At 39.3% G+C, this 17,173-nt stretch overlaps 2 protein-coding genes across 2 annotated transcripts; one reads left to right on the plus strand and one right to left on the minus strand.

Annotated features, from left to right (window-relative positions):
- Positions 1-315: 315 nt before the first annotated feature.
- On the minus strand, positions 316-7,754 carry LOC309690897 (leptin receptor overlapping transcript-like 1). The gene is made up of 4 exons (XM_082508339.1): positions 7,629-7,754; positions 6,914-6,989; positions 4,784-4,970; positions 316-3,190 (listed from the first exon to the last, which is right to left on the minus strand). The coding sequence occupies exons 1-4, from the start codon at positions 7,642-7,644 to the stop codon at positions 3,074-3,076; spliced, it is 396 nt and encodes a 131-aa protein (XP_082364465.1). The 5' UTR covers positions 7,645-7,754; the 3' UTR covers positions 316-3,073.
- Positions 7,755-8,165: 411 nt separating this feature from the next.
- srp72 (signal recognition particle 72) lies at positions 8,166-17,166 on the plus strand. The gene is made up of 19 exons (XM_082508307.1): positions 8,166-8,310; positions 8,765-8,885; positions 9,099-9,219; positions 10,798-10,941; positions 11,100-11,211; positions 11,310-11,341; positions 11,645-11,769; positions 11,912-11,969; positions 12,075-12,206; positions 12,292-12,420; positions 12,925-12,997; positions 13,263-13,327; positions 13,476-13,571; positions 13,742-13,845; positions 13,991-14,068; positions 14,457-14,594; positions 14,773-14,810; positions 15,122-15,281; positions 16,135-17,166. The coding sequence occupies exons 1-19, from the start codon at positions 8,211-8,213 to the stop codon at positions 16,313-16,315; spliced, it is 2,007 nt and encodes a 668-aa protein (XP_082364433.1). The 5' UTR covers positions 8,166-8,210; the 3' UTR covers positions 16,316-17,166.
- Positions 17,167-17,173: the final 7 nt, after the last annotated feature.

The raw sequence follows: 17,173 nt of genomic DNA on the forward strand, positions 1-17,173 counted from the left end.
CACAAGAGTGAACTGGATATTTGGGGGATTTTGTGCAGTAGGTTAGACAAAAATAAGACACTGGAAGACATCGGAGTCCGTGTTTCTGTGTCTTTAAAAATAACTATGGAAATGTTAAGCATATCAGAATACTATTCTTGCAACCTACAGAGGGTTTATGAGACGTTTTCGCTGTTTTTTTTCCCCCTCACACTCATGAGCGTCTCTTAACAGCATCACTAACTCACTCAGTTATTCCCTCTGAAGACAAATCAGCATCTCTCCACCTGATACAGTTGTGCTAAGTGCATCTGTAGTCATTCAAATGAAGAAGACTTTCAAAAATGGCGTTTATTAAAAAAAAAGAAACCACCATGCTGACTTCCTCATCTTCAACATAACAATTGAGATAGAAAATGGCGTTGAACCTTGACACAAAGCATTCAGTCAAATAAATAAATACAACATCCTTCAAAGATCTGTGAGAGAAACCTAAGAATAATCCCACATCTTCACGCCAGACTGACAGTTCAGAATTAACGGCAGACTACAAAACAGAAAATCTGAGAACATTTAGAACACGTTTAGCTAAACGTGTCATACAGATGCGCACGTCCCAGAAACACCACGCAGAGTTACCCTGCTTGTCTGAACCACAGACAGGCTCACAGACTACCACCAGAGGATTCGTTCATGGGATTACATCGTGATACACACAAATCATGTCAGTAGTACATTTTAAAGCATGTTTTTAACATAAAACAAAAATCTGCCGTCAATGTGTTGCTTTTAAAAATATTTGTATCTTTCGTAGGGCTGAACGAAGGCCGGAAATATGAGCTCTGTGATCACAAGTTCAAATTAACCCAGCAAAGGTCAGTCAGCCCATATATTTCAGCCAGAGGGTCACTCAAATGGTTCCTAATGATTTTCTTGGATGGTCTTTGACTAATGCAGGAAATACTGTAAGAGTCATACTCGAAGTCTGATTTGACAAAGCTCAAATACAGATCTAATTAATTGACCATTAAAGACTGGAACAAAGGGGTACACAGCTATAATACAGCTCTGCTAAAATACCTAAAGTTTACTTTTTAAATTGTAAGTAAAGGGAAATTAAACTAAAATACAAAATTACCAATATTTCTTAACAAAGAGTAGTTAGAGCTCAAAAACTAACTCTAAAATCACAAATAGCTTTAAACTTTAGTTGTATGGATTAAAACAAATTCAGTAAATTCTGATTAATGTTGAACTTTGGACTTGTTGACAGGCTTGGTTTTCTTTCAGAGCCCAGATGTCCTCCTGTGAAAGTTCTTATGATAAGCAATCAATCACGTCTAGCTTCATATGCAAGACATGTGAGCGAGTTCACCAAAATGCTAAACAATTCCTGTAGGACTGTTTCTGTTTTATTTGCTGGATGTGTGCTTCTAAAACCCTAAAAATACGATTTAAATATGGAAATTAAACTGATTGACGGCCAAAACGTGTGAAGATGTCCACTGGAAATTTGCATGGAAACAAAACATTGGATTCTTGTAATGGCTGGAGAAACTCAGAGATTTTCAAACAGTGCCATCTACAAAAAAACAACAAAAAAACCAAAAAGAAAAAACCCAAAGAAAGCAACAAAACACACCTGAAGCTCCATTAGTCACTGCAGTTCTTTACAGGGTAGCATTTGCTTTACTCTTTGTTTAGTCACTACTAATGCAGTTTAAATGTAACAGCAGTCTGAGGCGCTGCACCTGACTGACTGCAGGCCCTGATTATCAAGAAGCTGCAGCAGATTACATAAACCAGCATGCAGACTTTTTTTACACGACCCAGTACTTTCAAACTTTAATCATACAGTGTGTTTTTTTGTTCTTTTTTTGTTTTGCTGGTGTGAGGAAATACAGTATGTGCCAGAGCTGGAATGCAGAGCAAAGTCACTGGATTCTTTCACTTTGAGGGAGTCGCGTTCAAAAGCTTAAAGGCTGTTAAATGACTGACTGGGCCTCAGTTATAAGTAGCCTGGCTCTTAGGGTAGCTTGGCCGAGTTTCCAACAAGGCTGCTGTCCTTGAGCTAATCCAATGCTAGCTGGCGGCTGCTACTGGCTTTGCATGCTTTCTTGACCTAACAGAAAAACGCTAACTCACACAAACTGGAATACGAGCCAATTGGATGCAGAAAAACCTGGTGAATAAGCAGCCCGCCATGTTTGCACCTGGGAAATCACTAAGTCAGTTTAATTTGATCTCTGGTGTGATAGAGAGGGAGTTTAAAATGAATCCTTGCACACTGCTCCTGAACACCACCTCCTCACTTTGTGTCATGAGAAAAATTTATATCACATTTACACATAATGGAGTTCACATGTTAGGTACTGTTGGTGGCAATAACAGCCTGCTGCTTTCACAAGAACACTCAAGCTTAGTGTTGTTCACATTTTACTGACTGAAAGCTGAGAAAAGCCTGCATTATATCAGCTGAACTGTTGACACTCAAATCCAGTAAGACCTGTATGAAACAGAGACGTGTCTGATGAAATTTTGGCTCATATTGTGCAGATTTTTCCTCAATTTCCAGCTGACTTACATTAATTTCACAAAGAAGAAGCTCCTTCCAGTGTTTTTAATTGCAAAAAGAAGGCCAGACATTACTGACCGTATCCTTTTGGTCATTCATTTTGAAATCTTTTTAACACATCTTCAAAGATACTACACTGTAAAAGTTGTTCACCAGCTTGTAATCCTTTAAATAAAAGTGGACACATACAAAAAGATGGAAAACAAAGACTCACAGCACAAAGTCAGAAAGAGTGAAACTTAAAAATGGGAAAAAATCCAACTGAAAGTCAGCATTTTCCATCTCACTTGTGTCAGTTCAGCATGATGTGAGTGGTAAAAAAAAAAAAAAAAAAAAAAAAGTATTGCACTGGTTTGATGTGAGTCTATGGATGGGCGGTCATCATATAAATAACAACAAGAACCAAGAACGGTAATACCATAACAGTAGTAGTAATAATAATAATAATAATAATAATAATAATAATAATTGTAACGCTAATAAAAACAGTTCAGACTAAGGTCCCCTCCAGCTGCCGTTTTACCACTGCTGCCAACTGAAGTCATCGTTGGATCCAAAGACCAGGAAGAAGCCCAGGATCGTCCCAAAGATGACTACGTTACCTGTTAGCACAAGCGCACATGCTCCCCAGGCAATCTGTAAAGTGATAAAGGAAATTCAGGTGAATGCTGAATGCTACAGAGCTTATTTGGGTAACTGAGACATTTTATTTTGCTGATTTAAAGACCTGCTTTTTGTAGAATTCAGCTCTAAATCATTAACATGCAAAGTACTTTTTCAGAGTTGGACAAAAAGGAACTGACAGTTAAAGTTAGACAATCGTTCACACACCCTTGTTGCACTTTTTTCCACCTTTTACGAAACAAGGCGGTGACTCGTTGACAAGCAGTATTTAGCAGTTGCTAAATTGTCCTATCAGTTGGTGCAGTAATAATAATAATAATAATAATAATAATGGATTGCATTTATATAGCGCTTTCAGGGCCCTCAAAGCGCTATACAGTTCCACTATTCATTCACTCTCACATTCACACACTGGTGGAGGCAAGCTATGGTTGTAGCCACAGCTTCCCTGGGGCAGACTGACAGAAGTGAGGCTGCCATATCGCGCCATCGGCCCCTCTGGCCATCACCAGTAGGCGGTAGGTGAAGTGTCTTGCCCAAGGACACAACGTCGGGGCTCGAACCAGCAACCTTCCAGTTACAAGACGAACTGCCAACTCTTAGAGCCACGATCGCCCCTTAACATTAACTAAGAAATCATATTTAAAAATCAGATTAAAGACTATATATGCTGTTGTGCACCCTGATCATTTCATAGCATACGTTACTGTTCTTTTAATTAATTCAACTGATTATGTTATTTAGGCCCCTTTGCTGGCTGCTTTCAGCCAGTTTAAAACCAAAATAACCCAAAATTGGTTATATTCTTTTTTTCTTTCTTTGCAACAAGCTGTGTCATGAATGCTTTAAAGCAAACTGCATATAATATAGTCTACTATCTTTTTTTTGGATGGCTGGAGAAACTACAGAGACTGCTAAGGACCAGAAAGTCAAATCAGACTTCCTCAAACTAATGACTGAGCTCCAGCACTCTACCTAAAATGTCCTAAGAAATGATGTGCTTGCATGCATGTCGCTCATAGAGAAATGCAGAACCTCTGCATTTATCTGCACAACTGATAATCATTTGAAACACTGGATGCTGTTTACAGCACCTTTGCAGTCATTTATCACTTGCTGGTGGTGAATATAATCTGTTTATAATTGGCCCTGCTGGCTGACCACACAATGAAACTGTCACTTTCATTGGGCGTAAATACTGAAAGATACAGGAAGTCTATGACCTCACAACACTATACTTGCAGTTATCTGTCAGAGTTTAGCTCTTTATTGTTTTACACTTAGATTTTTGATTAACTGAGCTCTTCTGCTTTCGCCATTTTTCCATACTTCTGTGATACTTTTGTATAGCTTTTTTTAGCCATCTTGTTTTATGTCATTGTATTTATTTTATTGAGCAAGGCACTTTTTTTTTTCATGTTTTGGTTGCTGTTGCTTTTAGCTTATCTTAAAACTAAGCCCTTATATAGTTGTGTGTACTTTATATAGACAAAAGTCAGAACATTTAAAGTAAGCCCAACGCAGAGGATCCAGACCCTTGGTTTGGGAACCACTGCTTAAATAACCATGCAGTATACACTGAATTAACAGGTTTCAGTTACTTACTACTTCAGCTCTTGCAAAGACGATTGGCAGGCCGAAAGCTGAGATGACGATGCCCGTCGTGAGGAAGATGGCCAGCTCTTTGCAGGCGTTACTGGCCGAGTCTGTGTCATCGACCACTCTCCGCGAGATGCAGTAAGGGATGGGAGAGAGGATGTAGAAAAAGAGCAGGAACAAAGGCCAGTATTTGCTGCAGAGAGGCGAAAAAGCGAGAGAAACAGGGGGCATAAACACCCACATGCTATGATGACAAAGGATGCAGTGAAGTGAATCGAAGGATAAAGAAGGAATCGCTGCTGAGCACTCCACACGCCAACTTAAGGGGTTTCTTTCATAAGGCAGGAGCTACGTTTCTGTAACCTCTAGATTTGAATACAGATCAGATGTAGGCCTGCAAAAAACATATCCATCTATATTGTTTTTAACACTAGCATGTAATTTGACAAGAATCTCAAAGAGCTAGATTATTATACAGTTGCGTGAAAGCTCTGTACCTGGGGAGATATTTCACTGATGAAAAACGAACAAAAAAAATAAAACTGTAAAAATAAAACTGTGTGGAAAACATTGTGCTATATATATATATCCAAGGAATTACGCATTTTCTTGTCACTTATAGGCTGATAAATACGCATTATGCTGAAGTGAAGCTGTTATTTACTGTAAATACAATGGCTGAAATGCAAATTAGATGAAAAAAGGCCAAATATGTTGCTGTTGCTCATCCCACATACAGCAAACGAGAAACTGTCTGCACTCATTAGAATAATAACCAAGAGGTGTGATGGTGTGCACACACACAAAACTGATCAGGTTGTCTTGTAAGTAAAGAGTATAATTATCCTGCAAACTGCAAGAACTTCTATTAACCTAAAAGTGTATATAAAGTGCTATAATTCTAAAACAGGCTTTGTACTATGGCTGTGCAATTACACATCACTTAAAATTATAATACACAGATTATTATAACAATATAGCTGAGATAGATGCTTATTTATTTTTTTTCTACAGGTTTAGTTCAGTTCACATATATTTAATTAATTATTTATCTTATTAAGGTGAATTATAATTATAATTAACGTTGATGGCAAAAAGTAAGCTTGTACTTTTAAATAAAGCCACTGTTTTTCCAGAGTGTGAGTAATTCTAACAAATAACCATTTCTCATTAATGGCCAAACTAAATGTGATTTCAAAACTGAACAGCCTTACTTTTATAAAAGCATCAGTAAATCAGCCTACTTACTGGTTTAAATCGCACCTTTCGAACATTTAATACCATCAAGATTCCAGCTTCAAGAATAAGACTAAAACTGTCCTGAACACCATCGGGAAACATCTAAGCAGCACATCAATTTAATGAAAATGATACAGTTTTATTACAACATCTTCCCATCCCGAAACAATTGTGCAACATTTTTTTTTCCAGTTTACCTTCTTATCTTTACACAGACTGCATGTGTAGAATTTCTCCAGTCTAACAAACCACTAACTGCACTTACACTAAAAGCCACATGAACACATTAACACAGCACTTTTCCTATCACATACATCATATGTTTAACCTCTTCACTCTTCTCCACTAGGATCATTTTCTCTGTTTGTTGCCAGTGTACATTCATAGACCTGAAAAACCAGGATTATTTAATCATCAAACAGCTTCATATGACCACTACATCTGATTGGCAATGTTAGGATGAATTAAGCCACAAAAGGTAAAGATATCCTGGGTATGTTGAATTTACCTCTATTTTTTTGTTATTCTTTTTTTTAGGAGGGGGGTGACACGTGAAGATGATGTGAGTCACATTTAACCTAAAGTTATGATTGTTCAAAAAGGCATGAGAAAATAAAGTAAATTTAAAAGTACCAAATTCCAGCCCACATTTATGTACTTCAAGAGCCTGTAACTCTGATAATTGCTTAATTTAATGCAATCCTGCTTTCCTCCACTAAAAGTGGTCAGGTTCTGTCACACTTCCCTGGTTTTATATGGTGTCCTTATGCTCTAGATGTTCTAAGAACGCTAATCTGGTCATGAATGCAGCTATAGTTAAAGCTGTGAAGCTGTGACGGGATCATCAAAGGTGCCAGGAAGTACTAGGCTCACATGGTCTGTGATGGTTATACTTACTCATACACAGGGAGGGCACATCCAAGCATGAGGAACATGAGGCCGATGGCCCCTCCAAAGGAAAGGCTGATGAGAGCTGCAAGAGAAGCAGAGGATAGGGGGACCCCAGTGTTAGCACAGGGTATTATCCACAGGAAATCACTAATCTCATGGTGGCTGCAGGGCCCCTGGAGATTTGGGGCTACCATGTGATGAATCAGCTGATTTCACGTGTGTGACAGCTACGTTAGCAGCATAAACCCTGCTAACATGGGTCCACGTTAAACCCAGACAGCCATAGTCCGTGCGGCCACTGGTTAAATTCTATTAAAATCCCAGCGGCTGCCTGGAATCAGTCAGCGGCTGTGGGAAGTTAAGGCGCAGCTAGCATTAGCGTTACGGTTATTTCTGCGTTGTTGTAGTATTAAACAAGAATGGCGTTAACTGTGGCGCAAGAATGCAGCACGCTGCACTGCTACATTGTTTTCATTACGAAACGCAGAAGTTGGTTTGGTTATTTTTGTTATGTTGCGGTTGCGGTTGCCTCTACCGAAACAGTGCAGGTTCATCACCGAGCTAATGCTAACGTCTGTCAGTACTGGCCCTGCGCTAACTCCTTCTATCGTTACTTATCTGAGCGTGAAAAACGTGCCTTGTGCACATTTTGTTGAAATTATATAAACAGAGGCTGAGTTCAGAAGCTTTCTGAAGGGAATGAAAATCCCCTGCTGCTTACCTTTAATCCCGGCCATCTCTGCTGGACAAAAGCTCGCCACACAGCCCGGACGAATGACAACAGTCCCCCCTCCTTTGCTCGGTAGCCGAGTCCGACCGAAGCCAACCGAGTCTCCCCGTAGCTCCTACCCTGCCCACCGTGCTGCTTTCATATGCTGACACAAATGTAGGAATTCCGATAATTACCACTACGATCCTAAAAGCACCCAAATTAAAAGCACTGACACCGCAGAACTGTTCGTTTTAGAATTCTATAAACTCCTCCAAAAGTATTCATAAATATAATTTCCTTAATGTGTAGGCTAATAAATGTAGTTTAATATAAAGTACTATGTTTGCACTTCAATTTAACGTGTAGTAGGGTTTAGCCGTGAATGCGTCAGTTGCATGCGTCATTTTGAAATTAAAAACTACATGCCCCCCAAATAGTAGGCTTTTATTAACATTGGAAGAGCGTCCCAATTTATGACTACGTTTCATTTATTCCGCACAGAAATTATTTAAAAATTAATAAACGTATTTGTTGCTGTCCCGGATGTAAACACATTCTGTTTCCGGCACCGAGAGCGTCCACTCAGCGGAGATGGCGAGTGGAGGAGTATCTGTGGCTTCTCTTTGGACCGAAGTCAACCGCTGCGGACAGAATGGAGACTACACCAGAGCCCTCAAAGCTCTTACTAAAAGTAGGTATACAGGCTGACTCTGAAAACGGAACCAGAGAGCGGACACGCGGCGGATTTTCCCCTCTGCTCCCGCAGAGCAGTACCAGCTGTTAGCATGTGTCTGAGCTAACTGCAGTCAGGGTGTTAAATACACCCGTGGAGCTTCGTGTATTAAGCTCTGATTAACGATGTGTAATAAACATATATATATACCTGCTGAATTAGCTATTTGTTGTGTGACTTTGAGCCATCGTTAAATAATATTTAGCCCCCTAAATCCACTGTCTCATGACTGACGTGTCCCTAGCCAACCACGACAGCTAACCCATGATTAGCCAGGCGGCTGTCCTGGAAACGTTAAGCGGCTGCTTTACACTCCTCTGTCCTTGCACAATCACATCAGCGTCAGGGCAAAATCTTTTTTTTGTTCGTAGCGAGTGATGTTCACTGCTGTTTTCTTTCTGTCCTGTCGCAGTTTTACACGAAAACAGAGACGATGTGACGGCACTGCACTGTAAAGTGGTTTGCCATATCCAGAATGGGAGCTTCAAAGAGGCGCTAAATGTGATGAACACCCACTCAAAGGTGCTCGGCAGGTAAGCGGCACGCTGTCACTCACCTGTGCTTGACGTATAAAGTACTCCTGTAGTTCACTGTTGACATTTAAGTGTCTAACGGTGTATAGTTTCACAGCAATTCTGCCATGCTCTAAGAAAAACGTACAAAAGTCTTGTAAGGTTTGTTCTTTATGGTGTGTTGCACATTTAAACCCTTTTTCGGGGGTGGATGGGGGTCTTTTTTCCACTCAGTGAGGTGGTGTTTGAGAAGGCATACTGCGAGTACCGGCTGAACAGAGTGGAGAGCTCCCTGAAGACCATCGAGAGTGCTCCTGAGCAGACAGACAAGCTGAAGGAGCTTTACGGTCAAGTGGTGAGGCTTATATTATATTATATTATATTATTACTGTTTGTAGTCATGCAGTTGATGGAAGCTGTAGGAAAGAGTTGATGAAGCTAGGTTAAGACCTTAAGGCACTATAGAATTTTGCTTTAAGAGCGGCAGAGAAATATGTGAGGGTAGTGTAGTACATGTATGAGGACAGTAAGGAGGTGGCAATAGAGACTTGCAGGTCGACAGATGAGGTCAGGCAGGAGCCTCAGTGGACTGATGTTCACAAATAAGACTGATTTGTAGTAAGACAGAAATACAGCAAGACAGAGAAGCAAAACGGAATATATGATGTAACAGTGAAGACGCAAGGAGCAGAGGTGTATCTTGAGTAGTTTAAATATTTGTCAGTCATCCAAAGCAACACACAGTACACCAGAGAGCTTTATAAGAGAGTGTAGGCAGGGTGGAGTTAGTGTTTGCAGTGATTTGTGACAGAAAGATAGCAGCAAGAGGGAAGGGGAAGGTTCACAAGATGGTGGGGACTTCTATGATGTATGGTTTGAAGATGTTGGCGACACTGACCAAAAGAACGGAGAGCGAGCCGAAGATGTTAAAATTTTCATTGGGAGTGACCAAGATAGGAGTTAGAGAGGCAAGGCTGAGATGGTGTGGACATGTGCAGAGCAGGGATAGTGGATATATTGGACAAAGGATGATGAACAAGAAGCTGCCAGGCAGGAGGAAAAGAGAAAGACCACAGAGAAGTTTCATGGATGGTAGTGAAGGAGGGCATGGAGAGGGTTGATCTGACAGTAGAGTATGCTGGAATATGGTGAGATGGAAGCAGATGATCCCTAAAGGGAGCTGTTGATAGAAGTAGATTATATTACTGTATTTATTTATTTATTTATTTTACATTTTTTTTATACAGTTTAGTGTATATTTACTGTTTGTGCTAAAGAAGTCAGTCATTGGTCATCTACTTGTTGAAAAGAGCAGCAAAGTTAGAAGAAAAGAAAGTGTTGAGGCCTTTAAAGCTGCTGATTGTTAATATGTGGCATTTTAAAATCTGATCATCTAGCATCAGAACTGCAAACAAATCATATTCAAATTAAACGGTATACAATAAATGCAAACAGCTTGCTGTTTGAATATGTGGCTTCTGTATTTGAAACATGATTGTAAAAACATTTAAATGTTGTTAAGTAACATTGTAAAAAAGCAGATAGCAAAAGTGTAATTGAGCAATTTTTCTCTGAAACGGAGACATCAGGGTTGTAGAGCGAAGCATTTTCACCTCTTAACGCCACTGCTCTATTTATGTTTGTCTTAAAGTAACTTCAGTGTTGTTAAAACTATCCCCAATATTTGTGAATATCAGCTTGTTACAATCTTTATGCAGTCTGTATGATTTACTATTATTATTTATTACAGTGAGACATTCTTTTGAGAACACAAGTGTTTTGGGTTTTGTTGGTTGGTGAGTGAGAATGAGAGATTTGTAATAAATGGTCAGCTTGGCAATTTCTGTGTATTTCTAACAGGATATTATTTTCGTCTTGTTGTGAGAAGAGTGACGACGTCTGCTAATCTGAACCAGCTCTTTTCTTTGTGCAGTTGTACAGACTGGAGCGCTACGATGAGTGCAAGTCTGTCTACACGGATCTGATCAGGAACTCCCAGGACGAGTACGAAGAGGAGAGGAAGACCAACCTCGCCGCTGTGGTGGCTGCAATGAGTCAGTGGGAGAAGGCTCCAATGGTAAGCATTCATTGGCACAGTTCATCAGTCAGCTTTTCATTTGAGTTTTTAAATCAAAAACTTACTCCCTCCACTTTGTTGCACAGAACTGGAGTCGGACTGTTTGAGTAGAACTAGAATAAACTCATGTTTGAACATGTTATGTTTTCCTTTTGCAGGAAGATCTGGGTCTGCCTGAGTCAACGTATGAGCTCTGCTACAATGCTACCTGTTCTCTGATTGGCCAAGGAAAGCTTACAGAGGCCCTCAATAAACTACAGCAAGCAGAAGGTCAGTTTATATTCAGTCTCTGCTATCAAGCTGGTGTTTGATGTATTTTTAAAATGATGTAATGACCTCAGACATAAACTGATCATTTCTTCTGACAGAGCTTTGCAGAGTCTCGCTGGCAGATGATTCTGTAAGTGTTTTTGAGACCTATTTCAATTTCACTTCTAGTAATTTCACCTAAACGATGGTCCAGAAGTATGTCACAAGTCTAGTGAAATTTAGTCCACTCTTAACATACTTTTAAGTCTTAAAATATTCTACATTTATGCATTATTTACATAAAAATTGTATGGGAATAACCTTGCTGTAATCATATTTTGGCCATATATGTATATTGATATGCTAAGCTTGTTCATAATTATCTTGTATTTGTAACACTTAGTTTTCACCGTTTTCCAGCTAATCACCATCATTTCTTGTTTGTCCCTTTCAGGATATGACTGAGGAGGACATCCAGTCGGAGCTGGCCGTCATCCATTCTCAGATGGCGTACGTCATGCAGTTGCAGGGTCGCACAGATGAGGCTCTGCAGCTCTACAACCAGGTCATCAAGCTCAAGTGAGTTGTGGCATCATCGCATCAAATTTAGTCTCAAAAAAGATGATGGGGATGCATTTAGACAGTTCAGAAGCATCTAGAGGCAGGCATTAAGTTGTTAAATAGATTTTCAGCTTGCTCTAATTCTTTGATTTAATTTCAGGCCATCTGACGTGGGGCTGCTTGCTGTGACTGCCAACAATATCATCACCATAAACAAGGTGGGTTTGAACCTCCCTGAAATCCACTTTCAGACGCTAAACAGGGATCATAAAACTAAAATTTCAGCCACGACGCTGGTGCTAAGGCTCGGTCTCTTTCCTCAGGACCAAAACGTGTTTGACTCAAAGAAAAAGGTGAAGCTGACGAATGCTGAAGGTGTTGAGTACAAGCTGGCAAAGAAACAGCTGCAGGCCATTGACTTCAACAAAGCCTTGCTGGCCATGTACACTAATCAGGTACGGGTGTGATTGGAGGAGGAATGAAAAATAATTAATAATAGGTAATTATTTTCACACCGATGGTGCTTTTGCCCGTTAACAGGCTGACCAGTGCAGGAAGCTGTCATCCAGTCTTCAGGCTCAAAATCCAGGACATCCACGGCCGGTCCTTATCCAGGTGGCTCAGCTGTGCAGAGAGAAGCAGCACAGCAGGGCCATAGAGCTGCTCCAGGTATTAATGATGCACACTGCTCCTTATTATGAGAACCGATACACATTCTCCTCCTTTTGTCTGATTATGAGAAAATGATCAAATGATGCACCAGTTAACCTAAAAAATCACAGTGGTGAAAGCTGATTGAATATATAGTTAATATCGCACTTTAAAAATCCTTCAATGAAAATGTTAAAAAGTATAGAAGCAGAAAAAAGTACTGAAAGATTTGCTTTTTCAGGGGTTTTTTTTTGTTGTTTGTTTTTTAAAAGAATTCATCTACGAAATGTTTTCACTGTGGTTGTGTGGTTTTTAAAAATACTGAAAAATGTCTTCACAGTTAAAAGTGATGCTTAACTGTGAAGACGGGAATACAAAAAGGGATACAAAAAAAAGATGCCCTAAAACACTTACAACACTATTGGGTTTGGATGAAAATGTTCGTATTTTGTCCTTCAGTAATTAATAGTTTCATTAATTCTGTTAACTGATCTTTTTCTTTTCTTTTTTTTAATTTTGCAGCAATTCTCCGATCAGAATCCAGAGAGTGCGTCTGGCATCAAACTGACAATGGCACAACTCTATTTAGTACAAGGTAGTGATCTGCATTCGAACACACACACCCCGCTCTGTCTTACTGTTTTTTTTCTCTGTGGACGTGATAGTATTTCATATTTCTAGCTTCCTAAAACAAACACGCACATTGATTATTATCGCCTGAGTACTGAAACAACAATAATTAATAAAGAAACAAACGAGTGCAACTTCAAAAGGTTTTTTACCTTTAAACTTTGAGCAGTTTAATTTTGATACATGCTCCTCATTAGGTGTTATAATCCAATGAATGGTTTGGTCTTCAGGTCATGTGACAAAAGCCTGTGATGTCCTGAGGTCCATTGAAGAGTTCAAGCACAAACCAGGGATGGTAAGACTAAAGATGCTACTTTGACTTTTTTTTTTTTCTTAAATTGTTGTTTTTCTTAATTAAAATGCCCCGTTAATGTCAAAATTGTTGACTTTTACGTTTTTTGTTCTCTCATATATTTATTTTGACCATGTCATCGTCTCTTCAGGTTTCAGCTCTGGTAACAATGTACTCCCATGAAGAAGACATCGACAGCGCCATCGATGTTTTCAAACAAGCTATTGAGCATTACCAGTCTGAACAGGTTTGTGTGTCACGGATGGTGGTTCGTGTTGTGCAAGTCTGAACCACTGTTTTACACTTTAATTTCTGTTGTGTATAGGTCAAACACTTTTTAAGTGTGCATTTTGATTTCAGTTAGCTTTCATTTTAGACATGTGAACGTGTTCCCACTGTGTCTTTTCTCCTACACAGCCTGGATCTGCTACACATTTGGCTCTTGTAAGAGAAGCTGCCAATTTCAAGCTGAAGTATGGACGGAAAAAAGAAGCCATTAGTGATCTGGAGCAGCTGTGGAAGTGAGTTAAATCCCTGCTAAACACTCGGCTGGTTCAACATGTGTCAAGTCTTTTTAAATCTCACAGATGCTGGTTTTATTTCTTTATAAAATATACCTCAAATGTCATCAAACAGTTTTCATAAAAATCACTTTTCTCAAAACAGACAAAACACCAAGGACGTCCACACATTGGCACAACTCATCTCTGCATATTCTCTAGTGGACACGGATAAAGCCAAATCGTATCCTTTCATATTATTAAATACAACTTATGGATGCTTAAACGGTTTTGTTTTGTTTTTTTTACTAACTGGAACATATTTGGATTCTCAAATAACATTTGTTTTGTGAAAAATATCAAATATATTCTGATTTTAGCTCCTTCAATTTGAGGATTTGTTATTTTTCTCTGTGGGAAACTAATGTTTTTGTGCTTGGAAGTCAGAGAGAAAACAAAAAAGATAAAAAGACCTTCTTTAGCTCATTTTCAACAAAGCTTGGTATTATGTTGACAAAATAGTTTATTAATTTTACAAATGATCCATACCTTATTGAAGTAAATGTAACCCAGGAAGACCAGGATGTAATCTGGATGTCAGCAGTTGTTGCATCCTTAGCTTTTTTCTACAGGCTCAGCAAACACCTACCGTCTGCAGACACCATGTCTTTCAACGTGGACGTTGACGAGCTGGAGAATTCCCACGGAGCCACATACGTCAGGAAAAAAGCCGCTAAAGTCGTGGGAGAAAACCCTCCCAAAGAACAAGGGTAAATGTCTGTTACTCTCTTCTGTGGCTACTTTTGTTATTTTTTTTGTTTTTGTGTTTTTGTGTTTTGTTGTGTTTTTTTTTTTTGGGGGGGGGGGGTTGTAAACAAAACATTCAAAAGAACGAGGGACACATTGACAAGTTTCTTTGTTTTTTTTCTCCTTTATTTTCTTTAAAAGCCATGGTGAAATCAAAAAGAAGAAGAAGAAAAAGAAAGGTATGTCTTTCAATCACTTGCTAAGATTTAGATTGAATCTGTTCTGGAAGTTTTTATTTACACATACAAAAGGCCATGAAATTATTTCTTCTAAATGAGCAAAAACATCTAATTGTATCTTTTTTGTTCTCCTTAGAGAAAAAGAGTTTGATTAATGATGTAGGAAATTCAAATGCACACTGAGCGGCCAAAACATTAAAACCACTGTTAGGAAAAGAGAATAATTCAGATTTTTTTTTGTTTTCTCTGTTGAAGATATTTTGTCTAGTTATTGCTCATAAAGTACTCACACCATACCATCTTCCTTTTAGGAAAATTGCCCAAGAATTATGACCCCAAAGTGACCCCTGACCCCGAGAGGTGGCTTCCTATGAAGGAGCGCTCCTACTACAGAGGGAAGAAGAAGGGCAAGAAGAAGGATCAAATAGGAAAAGGCACACAGGGAGCGACGGCAGGAGCTTCAGCAGAGCTGTGAGTAAACTCCGCAGTCACACGCACAACCAGCCGAGGCGCCTGGGTGCAATTTCCTGTAATTGTAAACCCAGTTATTAACGGCACTAATGGAGGAAAAGCAACTGAGATTGTTCTTTTGTTTTCATGCCAATGAACTCTGAAATCAGATCAGAGCCGCAGCTGCTTTGCGGGAGGAAGGGCTCATCTGTTGTTGAGAACAAAATTATTCTCAGTCTCTCCTAAAGGAGAAATCCATCTGCCACCATTCATCTGAACTACCGCAGCTCCAAAACAGAACAGGGGAGAGAACGACTCCATCTACAACAGATTTTTCTGCACATACCCTCACTTTTACTTTGAAATTTCAATTGCTTTTAACCAGCTACTTACAGCCCTTGAGCTTGAGTTTCCCTATTAGCAACTGAGCAGGTTACTCTTTGATGCCCTCCAGTTTCTCTTTTACAGAAGCTAAAATTATTTATTAATAATCCTAACAAAGTTTGTGCTGTTGTTGCACCACCCAAGGATGTCTGAAGATGCAGATGCAACTTATTGCTCTTATTTTGAAAGTTCAGTCGCCGTTAACCAGCTGGACTTGGACCCTAATGGCAGGCTGAGCAGGTCACTGTTGAAAGTCAGTTATTCAAACATGGATGATAAACTTATCAAACATCATGCTGCTACCTGAATTTATAAATACATGGAAAAGTGGAGGTGGTGGGAGACACTGTCCAACAAAAGCTTTGTTGCTAATCAAACGTTTATTTCACTCATCCACGTCACAGAAGGAAACTCAGATCCTGAATAAACAAACTCAGCGCTATAATTTTCCGGCCCTTCTAACTGCACTGTGGCTCTTTTCTCTCTTCAGGGATGCCAGTAAGACTGCCAGCAGCCCCCCTACCTCACCGAGACCAGGGTCTGCGTCCGGCTCTTCTACAGCCCCCGCCAGCGGCGTAGTTCCCCCACGACAGCAGAAACCGTCGTCCTCAGGCGCCACTCGCAAGAAAGCACCGCAAAAGAAGAAGAAAGGAGGCAAAGGAGGCTGGTAGACAGTGGGAAGCAATGTGAGGAAGAAGGCTGTTGGCATCTGAGCAGCAGAGAATTTAGAAGCTTTTTTTTTTTTTCCTTGGTTTTTTTAAAATTCAGTTTTATTTTTTTTTATTTTTTTTTTTTCTGTTCAGGTCATTTGATCAAACCAAAATCCTCCCCGCTGCTCATCGACACCATGAATCTGACTTTTTTTTACAAAGTAAAGGAGAAAAAAAAGAGTTGACGATTGAAAGGACAGTTCCACTGAAATTGACTTTTTGTTGCTCTGCAAAACCAGCGTTTGTTTTCACTGAATCAATAACACCACAGATATCCATATTCTCATTAAATGTCCATTGAATTGTCTTCTTGGCTGCATATTTCTACACCTTAACAGTTGCACTGTATTTAGCATTTTTCTTTATTTTTAAGCAAAAACAAATTCTGATCAATCAAAAATGAATTAAGTGTTTAAATCATGTATGCATTAAGGAGCTCAGTCATGTCTTTATTGCATTTTAAGCATTGTTAAGTACTCTTAAAACAGCGAGTATCCTTCATTAGAATTAGGGGCGTTATAAAACTGCTTTTGCAGAGTAACTCAAAGTTCAGAATTTAGGGTAATGGTGCTTAAACCTGTTGAGTTTCAGTATTAGCGTGTCCAGCTCCACCTGATAGTTTCACCTTTCTTTAATATTTCAATGTATTTTCAGTTAGCTACAGTAAAGTAACAGATATTTATTTTTGAATTTATTTGTCTGAATTCAAGCAAAAGGATTTTGATTCTGTCACATGCATGTGTTCAGAAAGACACTATTTTGGCCAAACAGGTTTTCATTTTGTTAAGTCTAAATAAAACTGAACAGCGATGCTCCTGC

This window comes from Aulonocara stuartgranti (assembly GCF_965226115.1).
Source record: "Aulonocara stuartgranti genome assembly, chromosome: 2".
Lineage (NCBI taxonomy): Eukaryota > Metazoa > Chordata > Actinopteri > Cichliformes > Cichlidae > Aulonocara > Aulonocara stuartgranti.